Source organism: Hakea prostrata, chromosome 8 (assembly GCF_041222555.1).
Source record: "Hakea prostrata isolate BN-2017 chromosome 8, UWA_Hpros_2, whole genome shotgun sequence".
Taxonomy (NCBI): domain Eukaryota; kingdom Viridiplantae; phylum Streptophyta; class Magnoliopsida; order Proteales; family Proteaceae; genus Hakea; species Hakea prostrata.
This window is the reverse complement of record NC_142607.1, coordinates 38,545,268-38,558,974: the sequence shown is the minus strand read 5'-3', so window position 1 is coordinate 38,558,974 and position 13,707 is coordinate 38,545,268. Positions and strand designations below refer to the sequence as shown.

The window sequence follows — 13,707 nt, the reverse complement described above, 5'->3', positions numbered from 1 at the left end:
CGGTTCAGACAAACCTTCCAGGGATATAGATGTTCCTCCTCAGATCACTCAAGTGTAAGAAACAATGCCTTGGATGCTCCAGATTTGGCCGCTGGCCATCCCTAGCTACTGTTGCCATGTTCAATATTGGAAATAGTATTCGACTAGAACTCTCAACCCCATCCCCCACCCCCTCCCCCCTTGTTTCATTATTTCTTCTACTAGTTGCTTTGTATTTATAATTGTTGAATAAAAATGGGACACATATACAATTCAAGTAAAGCAAAATTAACTAATACGAAACATGATTTAATAAACATAACAGTTCGTGCTAGCGATGTTGTGTTGTTAGTTGGAATGGCAAAAAAAATTACAATACAAATTGAGTAAAAACTAAATTAATGGAATTTGAATCAAGATATATCTTTAATCTATGGATATAGTGTATAGGATTCTTAATACATCATTTCAAAAAAAAAAAATTACAATACAAATTGAGTGAAAACAAAATTAATGGAATTTGAATCTTGATATATCTTTCATCTATAGATATAGTGTTAAGGATTCTTAACACATCATATAATGTTATACTTGGAGATGCTAACTCTCTCTACACCCTGAAATGTGCTAGGCTGAGATCTATGTCCTTTGGAACCCTCCTATGTGGAGGGAACTTGGGGAGGAAACTAGCCACATATTTAGCGGTCTCCAAGTAGTTGGTATATTTGCTTATAAGTACTTCTTCGCTGGTTTTCTGATTGTCACTATGATCATCTCCACCATGCCTCAGTCCGGTGTTTCTAATTTTCAATTCAGGCTTAACTTCGCTTAGAGGAATGTCCATGGGTGCATAATCATCCCCGAGTATGTTCTCCATGAAAGCTTTAGACTGAAAGGTCCAGTTGCCAGTCTTCCAATTGAAGCTGTAGAGTGGAAGGAATCGTTGACCATTTGCTGCAATAAACTCTAATGCAGCTAGAATGAACTCGAACTCTTCTTTTGACATGTAGTAAGGGAAACTAAGTCTGGTCCACCCAGGTTTTACACCAGTGTAACCCTATCAAAGCAAATTCAAAGTAAGATCAGTCACAATAAATTTAAGGTGGACATTAATTTCATGGGGTTGCATGAAAGGTTAATTGATCTTAGCCGTTAAGAGTTCACCTTTTGGATAGCAGCACGAAAAGCTAGCGAATGAGTCTCATCAACACCAAGTAGATGGTGACCATAGGGTCCAGCACAAGCACATCCAGCTCGAGCTTGGATTCCAAAAAGATCATTGAGGAGCTTTGCAACGAAAGGCCCATGGAGAGGTTTGTCTCTCTTATTTCCTGACTCTGCCCACATATATAGACCCTTGCTACCTCTTCCATCTCTGCTGTGATCATAAGAAGAAGAATTGGTGGTAGAGTAAACCACGAAAGAGAGTATAGCTTGTCTTGGGGCACTGGTATTCCCTAACACCAATATGTTTTTGTTTGGAAGGAGCCTTTGCATTGCTGCCTTGATGTAGACATGCTCCTGGTTTTCAATAACACTGTAACCCATGAAGTCCTTCACCCAGAAAGCCATAGCTGCCCTAATCTTCTGGACGATTGCTGGAGTTCCAGCATCTTCCCTTTCTTCCACATCGTTGTAATACAAAGTGTGCTACAGATGGATTCACATTCATAAATCATCTAATAAGTCCCTCCATAAAGTAATTAACCAATTGGACAGTAGCAAATATAGGATTAATCAGAGTGATGAGGGGCCTTACCTCTTCACTAAAGGCATTGACAAAATCAACAGTTCCACCTCCACAAGTTGAAGGTGCAAAAGAACTCAACTTGTACAACGCCTTGTGCATCAATAGGAGGCCAGGGGTACCAGGTCCACCAACAAACTTGTGTGGGCTCATGAATATGGCATCATAGCCTTCTATCTCCCCAGATCTCATGTTAATCTCCGCATAAGGACCACTGCACATATCCAGGTAAATCATTTTAATCAATATGGAGTTCAAAGAAAACAATTGGTATAGAATCTTGATTGTTTAGTGAACATATGAATAGCTTTCAGACACAATACAATTGCAGGATGTAGCTAGATTGACTAACCTTGCTGCATAATCAAAGCAAGCAAAAGCTCCATGCTGGTGAAGAAGCTTGGCGATGGCATGTGTATCAGTGTATGTACCAGTAACATTACTACATGCTGAGAATGAACCTAACATAGGACGTCTAGAATCCTTGTAAGACTCAAGTTGGAAACTCAGAGCTCGCATGTCTATCAACCCGTCATCATCAAGACCGATCTCTATCACCTCAGCTAGGCTATTACGCCACGAGAGGAGGTTGGAGTGGTGCTCATATGGCCCGACGAAGACCACCCATCTCTCCTCAGTCTGTAGGGTTGATAATATCTTATCTCTCACGGTTGAAGGCACTGCAATTCCCATCACCTCTTGAAGGCGCTTGATGGCTGTAGTGGTGCCAGAGCCACAAAATATGAGAGCATCATCTGGTCCTGCACCTAAGCAATTCTTGATGTATCTAGTGGCATCCTTGACCATCTTGGTGGTCTTGTACCCCACGTAGCTGTCGCTAGTATGTGTGTTACCTGTGTCCAAGCACGTAACCAGAATGAGTTTAATCTACTTCATAAATAGTTTAAATCATCAATACTCTAATTCAAACAAATCAACTTACCATAAAAAGGAAGAACACTATTAGCAATAAAATCTTCGATGAAGTGGAGACTTCTACCGGAGGCCGTGTGATCTGCATAGGTGAGAAGGCGTCTCCCAAAAGGAGTGTTGAATTCAACATCGTGTCCGATCAATTGTGACCTTAACCACTCAAATTTGGTTTCTGCAGAATCATTCTTGGTGACTTCCATGTCATGCATACCGAAGGACTCCGATCGATGGATACGGGCATCATCAGTGTCCAAAATACTACTTCTGGAGGACAAATTGCTGCTCATCATAGGATGTTTGTCATGGTGATGAAGCTCTGGCTTTGGGTGCCAGTAGGTCTTTCCAACCATGGCTTCTTCGAATTCCATGCTTTTTTCACAAGAAGATGGTGAAAGGAGAAGAAGGTGAAGTACTGTTTACAGTTCAAGAGGAAAGCTAGCTTATCGTAGAGAAAATAGATGAAACTAAGGAAGCTGAGGAGGCAAACGGTGCTGTGTCTTTGCCTTCTGGGACAGAACTGAAATTGGTTTATATAGGTTGGGGAAGAGGAGTCAAGAGAAGAAATAATCAACTATTAAGAAAAGAAAAAAATTCGCGAAGAATATTAAAAATTCCACTTGTCTCTCTGAGAACGCGTCTTTGAAAATCGACACTTCATTTCTAAATAGTAAATTAGTTGACAACTCCTTCAATTTACAGCCAACTTCCGGTTCTAACTTCTGGCGTCATTATTTTCTTTCAGCTGGGTAGAGATTGAATTTTTTTTCTTTTACAGGATCTCTGGAAAACGAATCTGTTGATGCCTGAGTTCTATAGAATAGAGAATGGAGTTCCCTATTTTTACTTTATTCTTGATAGACAAGTATCCTTACTAGAATAGCCAAGGGGATCAGCATGAGCCATGCCATGAATAATATAATCAATACAATAAGATGATTTTAACCATTTGACCTCCCCTCACCCATTCTTCCATCTCGGCTTCATTTGAAAATATCGATTGGAGAAACGAGAGGAAGTGGTCAATATTAAAAAAGTCCGTCAGCTTGATTGACGAACTCACATAAAATGTGAATTTGTAGGAACACAGCTGACAACTTTTTTTTATTCAAGAAATTGGTTTTACAAAGTATATCAAATGCCCAAGTCAAGTCTTAGTAATGAACGATGAAGTCGATCGTCAGGGTTGTGGTTTTACACGTGCAGACGAACTCTTTGATAAAATAAAATCACAAAAAACGAGTTGACCCAGCATCGCACACACTGAAGAAACAAGAGCAGATGTTGCTTGATGAATTGACCGAACAGCAATTTTATCTCTCCCGATGTATATCGCTTGCCACGGACGGGGCCGCCAGCGACAAAGGAGTAAAGAATCCATAATAAGAAAGACGGACTTTTCATGGTTACTCCACGAAATAGCGTTTCTGTCCGTGTAAGGCTGCAATCGGACGTGCTGGACCAGGTTTTTTACTCTCAATCTCAATCTCAGTCTTGAATGTTCTTTGCTAAGCCTATTCGTTTCCCTTGACATGCCAAGGCAAGCTCATTCCTATTCTGACTGTTCCTAATTAGCCTGGGCCTCTCCCTGAATGGCTCTGTCCTGGCCCTTATTTATTTTGTCCCTATCCCTGATTGACTCTGTCCCTGTTCCTAATATATAATTTTACCATAATCTTATCTGTAGTTAATTTTGAATACAATCTACTTTTCAATTTGAGGCACTTAGTATATAAAAATATTAATTTAATATAACGGTATTATAAAGCTAAATAATTAACAACTAAAATTTGACGTTAATGCTTATAATTTTATATTTCTCATTATTTAGTTTTAATATATGCCTAATCAATTTATGAGACTATTAAAGAAAACCTTTTCTAAGGGGGTTGAGACTTGACTGTTGCGCATTAAATGTGTAGTACCTACTGCCAACGGTCATGATAAAAATCAAGACCAAGATCTCGATCTCGACCATCCGTCTCGTAGGTGATTGAAAGTGAGATGGACGGTTGAGATTTTGATCTCGAGCGTTGGTAGCACATGCAGTTAATGCGCATCACTGAAGTTGAACCGTTCTAAGGGGGGGGGTGCAAAAGGAGTTCTCTATATAATATATATACTATATAAACAACCTATAAGTTAATGATTGTTTCTGGTTGGTGTAGGTTACATTTTTTTTAGATCGTGTTAGAGTAAAGAACAATTATGCAAAAGTTGCATTGAATAGGTTTCATTGCTAGGTTTCTTTCTCAATGCCATATTCGTTATCAGTTCTAAATAGTGTATCTCCTTCCTCATAACTTTTCCTTGAGTCATTGAAAGCTTAACTATGGTTCTTTTAGTTTCTTCAAAGTGAGTCAATCACTTCTCCTAAAGAGATACATGAGAGAGAAGCTTCAAATATTTAGGGGGATGTGGAAATGTATGTTGAGGGGTTTTGGGAGTAGCAGATGGGCAAGTAGGAGCGGGAAGGAGTTTTTGTTGGATGCTCAGCAGAAACAACCTCTTTTGTATTGAGAATTGTTGGGGACCTGGGGGAAGTATCCATTGATGACCTTCCTTATCCGATCTTGGAAGATCAATATAGGTGTATTGCTATTCCTCAAGAAGCCTATGAACGATGCTGTGAAACTTACAAGTTTGCATTGGGGGGTCGTGATAATTTTTGCTTGGTGTCCATGGATTACCTGCTTCAAGAAACTAGGAAGGCCTAGAATTTGAAGCATAGTGTTAATCTGATCTTGCTCAGCAAAGGGTTCATAATTTTTAAATTTCAAGTTGAGAGCGGCATGGCTGAATTAACAACAGCAGTGTGTCCTATGCAGCAAAAGATTAACAACATGGTGGTGTTGCCATCAGTGATTACTGAGGACACCTCACCAGAGGCAACTTTGGAGGACTCGACTGCAAGGCCGATATTTTCGACAAAAGACGGGTGGTGAAATCTGAGAAGTGAACTTTCTTCATTGCCTTCAGTAGGTGGGAAATTCATATGGATGAATAATCAAAGAGCCAGAAACATCATGGTTGTTCTTGATCATATTCTTTGCTCGGTAAGTTTATTGGAGCAGTTTAGGATGTGGAAGCAACAGGTGATTACCTCTTAGGCCTCCATTCATTTACCACTTGTTTTTCAAGCTGAGAATGGTGAAACACCATCTAATGTTTTTTTTTAGATTTTTTTCCCCTTCTTGATAGAGGATCCAATCTCTATCTTGGCATCATCTTGTCTGAGGTGATCAAATATATCAGTTTAATGCCGAGCTAAAGAACCTGAAGAAGAAGTTGTGGCTATGGGCTTGAGGGAAGTTTCCTAATCTTAATATTGAGCATGACAGGGCTAGGGCTGAATTAGATTATGTTAAAAAGTCAACTTCAGGGGATGACTGAAAATATTTTTGAGTTGGAGGCTGATTCAATACTAAGTTTCTACCGGGTGAAAAACTGCATGAATAGATGTGGAGACAGAAGGTCAGGGTTAAGTGGATAAAGGAAGGGGATCGCAACTCTTAAATTTTCTCCTTCCAGTGAAGATCAAGAGGGCAAAGCACTGGATCAGATTGTTGTGGAAGGCTGGTAATTCATGGGTCACAAGAAGGGTGACTCTTTTTGAATATGTAGTTGGGATACTTTGAGGAGTTTCATGGGGGCATGGCAACTGTGGCACATCAGGATTTGTTGGAGTGCATCCCTATGGTTTTAATAGATTTTGATGGATTTGAATTAGAGAAAACTCCTTCGATGGAGGAGTTGAAGGTAGCTGTTGGGGTTAATCTGGTAATTTGTACCTGTTTTAGTTATGAACCGAACCGGTTTGGTTCTTATGGTTCATACCTAATTATATTAGGGGTTGGGGTTGGCTCGCACGATGTATGCAAATCACTTTTTCTTCATTTTGGTTATTCCTCTGTTACGGTTCTTGAAGCTGCTTGAAGGAACTTCCATGGCAGTTGTCTTCGGACACCTGTATCTCTGGTTTTAGTTGGTTCTTGGTGAAGATAATAGAGGGCTTTTGATCGCTGGAGTGAGGCGAACACTCGATGGTCTTTTGGAGATCAGAGGTTACTTATATCAGGTGTTTTGTATTCCTTTCTTTCTTCTTCTAGGTCTGTAATCTCCCAAATTATATAGTGGATTGGATTCATACCTGAATCCCGGAGAGTAGGCTATGCCGAACTCCGTAATCATGTCTTCGTCTTCTCTATTGTCTTGAAATACCCTTGTATGTTCGGTCCACAAGAGATTAGGGCATGAGTTTTTTGGATTACACGATCATAGATTGGCATCAGAGCCGTCTCAGTCATGTTCCCTGCTTCATTTAGGTTTTGTTAATACATTTAAATCCTAAATTTGAAGGTTGCTTATACGGTTAAGGTTGTCTCAGGTTTCTTCTTAAATTCTTTATATTCTTTCGTTGCTTATACCTCTGATATATGAATAATAATTCGATTCTTATAGTTTCCATTCAATTTCTGTCATAATTGTTAATCGTATGAAATTGTTTTCATCTCATATGATATGAATGTGTTATGACTATGATTCGGTCCTATAAAATCTCTGTTAAAAGTATGTCATATAACTGTGGTATGCTTTGTTAAGTTGATTATAACCTGTTGGGTGACAATCTGAGTATAGGTAGATAATTCTGATATGATTAGGGTTTAATTAATCTCATTTAATTTTGCATCTCTCATTATACTATCTGCTGTCTAACTTTCTTTGTTAATATTGATCTAATACTTGGTATGTATTGATCTGTGGTGTTAACATCTGATTATTAGGCTGCCGTAACTTGTATAAACTGAGATTATGTTTTTTGTGATTAATTAATACTGATTATTTAACACTTTGTTAGAATAATCTTTTATTTTTCAGAATTGATTAATCAGTATTGTGAATAGGATTCTTGTATACTGATTAGTGTCTTGTACCGGGTTCAAAGTGGAGCCAAGTAAGGGTTTCAGTCTACCAGGGGAGGATACACCTCCCAGTGTGGTTAGTATTATAACCACAGGCTCTAGTAGAGCTGTAGGACTAGGGGGGAACCCTAGCTACCTAAGTTTGGATACTCCTATGGGGGGTTCCAGGGTAGATATTGAGAAGTTCGATGGCACTGGGGACTTTCGGATTTGGAAGAGGAAGGTTCGAGCCTTAATGGCTCAGCAGAAGCTCCTAAGATCAATAGATGACCTAGATGCTTTCTTTGAAAGTATTGATCCAGTCTTGAGGACTGAAGTGATGGAGAATGCAATTGGTTGCATGCTCTGGAACATCACTGATGGGGTTATCAAGTGTCTTGATGATGAAGACAACACTCCTATTAAAGTTTGGAATAAGCTTGAGCAGATATACCAGAAAAAGAATCTAGGTAATAAAATTTATTTGAAGGAGAGGTTGTATGGGTTTAAGATGGACCCTACAACTACCATTGACAAGAACCTAGATATATTTAAGAAGCTGATTCAAGACTTAGCCAATACAGGGGAAAAGACTAAATTGGAAAATCAGGACTTGTCTATTATCCTATTGAATTCATTACATAATGATTATCTTGTTGTTAAGAACTCAATCAAATATGCCTGTCAAAACATTTCCCTAGAACAATTGATTGATGCCTTAAAGAATAGGGAGTCTGAACTATTGGCTTCTGGTAAGACTAAGGGCAGTGGGGAAAACCTGTTTGTAAAGGGCAAGTGCTCTTACAAACAAGGGAGACCAAAAGGAAAGGGAAAAGTAATTAAAAGCCATGAGACTAACAATAAGAATAATAATGGGAACAACAAGTCTGATACAAACCTCAAGAGATGCTTTTTTTGCAAGAAAGTAGGACACTTTTAGAAAAACTGTTTTGCATATAAGAGAAAAATGAAGGAATTGGAGACTTCCCATTCTGATATGCCTGGACCCAAGAATGGTCAAGCCAATGTCTATGAAGACATCAGTGAGGTGCTTACCATATCTGAGGTTAGTAGGCAAGAAGGATGGATTTTAGATTCAGGTTGTACATATCACATGTGTCCCCACATACACTAGTTTACACACTTGTCTGAGTTGAATAATGCCAAAGTTATGATGGGTAATGATGATTTATGTGATGTAGTTGGTATTGGTTCTGTTGAATTGTTAAATCACAATAAATCTGTTTTTACCTTACATGATGTTAGATACATACCTGACTTAAAGAGAAACTTGATTTCAATTAGTAGCCTTGACAAGTCTGGGTTTGTAACTTGTATCTCTGGGTGTAGTCTTTCTGTATCTAAGGGATCTCATGTATGTTTAAAGGGCATTTCTCAGTCTGGTTTGTATGTTTTTGATGGTAGTACATTCCTAAATAATATCTCCAATACTTGTTGTCTGTCAAGTGAGTCAAATATCACTAGTGTGAGGCAAGCTAGGCTAGGACACATAAGCAATAAAGGAATGCAAGCTCTAAGTAAACAAGGCCTGTTTGGCAAGGATGTCATTGATAACTTAGAGTTTTGTGAGTCATGTGTCTTAGGTAAGCAGCACCGGTTAAGCTTTGGAGCTGGGTCTCACTTATCTGGGGATATATTAGAATATGTACATGCTGATTTGTGGGGACCTGCTTCAGTCTTGTCTTATGGTAGAAACTCTTATTTCTTATCCCTTGTTGATGACTACTCTAGGAAAGTGTGGATCTTCTTATTGAAGACCAAGGATGAAACTTTTGAAAAGTTCAAGTATTGGGTTGCTTTGGTAGAAAACTTGAGTGAAAGGAAAGTCAAAACATTAAGGACTGACAATGGATTAGAATTTGTTAATGAAATGTTTAATGGATTTTGTAATGACAAAGGGATTCAAAGGCATAGGACTGTTAAATACACCCCTCAGCAAAATGGCATTGTTGAAAGAATGAATAGGACAATTTTAAACAAGACTAGATGTATGCTCATCAGTTCAGGGGTACCTAAGGGTTTCTGGGGTGAAGCTATTACAACAGCTGTTCACCTAATCAATAGGAGTCCCTCTGTTACCTTAGGGTTTAAAACCCCTGAGGAAATGTGGTGGGGTAAACCTCCCAGTCTTAGTTACCTCAGGGTATTTGGGTGTGAATCCTTTGCTCATCAGAGCATTGGAAAGTATTTGGTTCATACCTAATTATATTAGGGGTTGGGGTTGGCTCGCACAATGTATGCAAATCACTTTTTCTTCATTTTGGTTATTCATCTGTTACGGTTCTTGAAGCTGCTTGAAGGAACTTCCATGGCAGTTGTCTTCGGTCACCTGTATCTCTGGTTTTAGTTGGTTCTTGGTGAAGATAATAGAGGGCTTTTGATCGCTGGAGTGAGGCAAACACTCGATGATCTTTTGGAGATCAGAGGTTACTTATATCAGGTGTTTCGTATTCCTTTCTTTCTTCTTCTAGGTCTGTAATCTCCCAAATTATATAGTGGATTGGATTCATACCTGAATCCCGGAGAGTAGGCTATGCCGAACTCCGTAATCATGTCTTCGTCTTCTCTATTATCTTGAAATACCCTTGTATGTTCGGTCCACAAGAGATTAGGGCATGAGTTTTTTGGATTACACGATCACAGTAGCAATGTGGGATTTAGATCCAAAGAGTGCTCCAGGAGAGGATAGGTTTCCAGGAAGCTTCTACAGATGTTGTTGTGGAATAATTAGCCAATGCTAAAAGCAGTGCAAACTTTCTTCAGGAAATGGAAGATCCCTAAAGGTGTCAACAATTGCTTTCTTACTCTAATCCCAAAGGCAAAGGGGGTGGTATCTCTTGAAAAGTATAGGCCAATATGTATGGTGAATTTCTTTATCAAGATAATCTCCAAAATCTTGGTATCTAGGCTTTTATGGGTGTTGCCTTACTTAATCTCGGATGAGCAACGTATATTCAGAAGGGGAAGATTATTATAGAGGGTAGGATACTTTGCTCCAAAGAGGGTAGGACTAACCTTCTCCTTGATGTTGAACCTCATCACACCTCTCATCGGCAATACCTTTAAGAATGCACTTTTTCCCACATGAAACTCAAGGTCCATTCTTCTTTTGTCAATAATATGATTTTTTTTCCCTTTCTCTAATTAATCAACCATAACTCCAATGGCTTCTATTAACTTAGGGCCCAAAATCCTTCGCTCTCTAGCTTCATTCCAGTAGAGAAGAGTTCTACATGTCAGTCCATACAAGGCCTTAAACGGTTTCATGCCAATGGTAGCCTGGTAGCTATTATTGTAAGCAAATTCTACCAATGCTAGGTGCTTATCCCAACTTCCACCCGTGTCAACTACACAAGCACGAAGCTTATACTCCAAAATTTGAATGGTTCTCTCAGATTGTCCATTGGTTTGGGGATGATGAGCGGTGCTCAAGTTTAGTTGGCTACCCCAAGCTTTTTGTAGACTCTTCCAAAATTTTGAGGTGAACCTTGGATCTCGAACAGACACAATGCTCAGTGGCACAACATGTAATTTCACCACGTTCTCCACATATAATTTCACCAGTCTTTCCATGGTGAAAGTAATCTTTATAATAATAAAGTGTGCCGACTTTGTCAATCTGTCAACTACTACCCACATTGTGTCGTTGCCCTTGTTGGTCCAAGGCAAGCCCGTGACAAAGTCCATCACAATATCTTCCCACTTCCAACATGGCATGGGGAGTGGTTGAAAAAGTCCTACAGATGTTGTCAAAACGATTTTCACCCTTTGGCAAATTCCACACTTGGCCACAAAATCATCAACATCATTTTTCAATCCAATCCACAAATAATGCTCCTTCTAGTCTTTGTACATTTTGGTGCTACCGAGAAGTACCGTGAACACAGAGAGTGATGTTCCTCACCCAAGATCTCTTTTCTGAGCTCTTCATTCATTGGCACACACAATCTTTGCTCGTATTTTATCTTCTTTTTCCCACGAGGCTTCTTCCACTATGTGATTCTTCCACCAAATCTTCCCCAATGGTATAGTTTGATTGCGGAGTTGCTTGTCCTTTCGGTCCAAAATTTCAGCAGCCTCTTCTTCATAAGACAAATCCACACTCAATCCTTTAGGTTCTTGTGGTAACATATGTTCCAGGTTCTCTATGCATTGACGAAGCATAGAAACATGAAACACATCATGTACACCTGCCAAGGATGTTGGAAGTGCCAACCGATAGGCAATCGGTCCCACTTTCTCTATAATGTCAAAAGGGCCAATATATCTTGGACTGCGTTTCCCCTTGCGATTGAATCTCATCACACCTCTTATTGGTGAAACCTTCAGAAATGCTCTTTCGCCCACTCGAAACTCAAGGTCTAAACTTTGCTCTCCAACGTCATCCCAATAGAGGGGAGTTCTACATGTCCATCCATACAAAGCCTTGAACGGTGCCATGCCAATGATAGACTAGTAGTTGTTGTTGTAAGCAAACTCCACCAATGCTAAGTGTTCATCCCAACTTCCACTCATGTCAATTACACAAGCACGAAGCATATTCTCCAAGATTTGAATGGTTCTTTCGGATTGTCCATCTGTTTGAGGTGACGAGCGATGCTCAAATTTAGTTGGGTGTCCAAAGCTTTTTGTAGAGTCTTTCAAAATCTTGATGTGTACCTTGGATCACGATCCGACACTATACTCACCGGCACACCATGTAATCTCACCACATTATCCACATATAATTTTGCCAATTTTTCCATGGTAAAGGTAATCTTCATAGGAATGAAGTGTGCCGACTTTGTCAATCTGTCAACTACTACTCACACTATGTCATTTCCTTCATTGGTTTGAGGCAAACCCCTGACAAAGTCCATCGTGATGTCCTCCCACTTCCAACTTGGCACATGGAGTGGTTGCAATAGACCTGCCGATGGTTGTTGAACGGCTCTTACCCTTTGGCAGGTTCCACACTTGGCCACGAAGTCCTCAACATCATTTTTCAAACCAACCCACCAATAATGTTCCTTCAAGTCCTTGCATATCTTGGTGCTACTAGGATGCACGGTGAACATGGAGTGATGTGACTCACCCAAAATTTCCTTTCTAAGATCTTCATTCACCGGTACACACATTCTTCCCCTATACATTAGAGCATTATCGGAAGATGAAGAAAAATCAATTACCTCTTGAGGATCCAAAGAAATCTTCTCTAGAGTCTCTTGCAACAACGGATCCAAAGGTTGTAAGGTAGGCCTTGTTGTCAAAGTGATAAGGATCACATCAGAACCTTCCGGTACAATCTCTAACTCCAACTCCATGATGGAGTACAACAAAGGCTTGCCGAGTGCATTTAGATCATTCACATCTTAGGTGCTCTTCCTACTCAATGCATCAGCCACTACATTTGCTTTACCCGGATGGTATTGGATATCGCAATCATAGTCCTTTACTAGCTCCAACCACCAATGTTGTCTCATATTCAACTCCTTTTAGGTGAAGAAGTATTTCAAGATTTTGTGGTCAATAAATATGGCTATCTTCTCTTCATAAAGGTAGTGGCGCCATATTTTTAAGGCAAAGACCACCGCGGCCAACTCAAGGTCATGAGTGGGATAGTTGTGTCCATACTCCTTGAGTTGCCTTGATCCATAAGCTACCACTTTCCCATGTTGCATCAATACACAACCAAGACCAACCTTCAATGCATCAGTGTAGATCATCATTCCTCGAGAATTATCTAGCCCAGTCAAAAGCAATGCATTGGTCAACCTCTTCTTCAACTCCTGGAAGTTCTTTTCACAAGATTCGCTCCACAAGAAATTCACACCTTTCCTTGTCAACCTTGTCATTGGGGCGGATAACCTAGAGAAGTTCTCAATGAACCTCCTATAGTATCCCGCAAGTTCCAAGAAACTTCTAATTTCAGTAATCGACTTGGGTTGATCCCAATCCGCCACTGCATGGACTTTATCTTGGTCTACCTTGATTTCGTCAGTAGATACAACATGACCCAAGAATACCACCTGTGAAAGTCAAAACTCACACTTGGAAAACTTTGCAAATAGCTTCTTTCCTCTTAATCTTTGCAAAGCAAACCTTAAGTGTTTGGCATGCTCCTTCTCATCCTTAGAATAAATCAAGATG

The 13,707-nt window shown here is 39.7% G+C and overlaps 1 protein-coding gene across 1 annotated transcript; it reads right to left on the bottom strand.

Moving 5' to 3' along the window:
• Positions 1-589: 589 nt before the first annotated feature.
• On the bottom strand, positions 590-3,145 carry LOC149007792 (uncharacterized). Its single transcript, XM_089166394.1, has 5 exons — positions 2,670-3,145; positions 2,079-2,580; positions 1,739-1,940; positions 1,144-1,629; positions 590-1,036 (listed from the first exon to the last, which is right to left on the bottom strand). The coding sequence occupies exons 1-5, from the start codon at positions 3,025-3,027 to the stop codon at positions 590-592; spliced, it is 1,995 nt and encodes a 664-aa protein (XP_089022520.1). The 5' UTR covers positions 3,028-3,145.
• Positions 3,146-13,707: the final 10,562 nt, after the last annotated feature.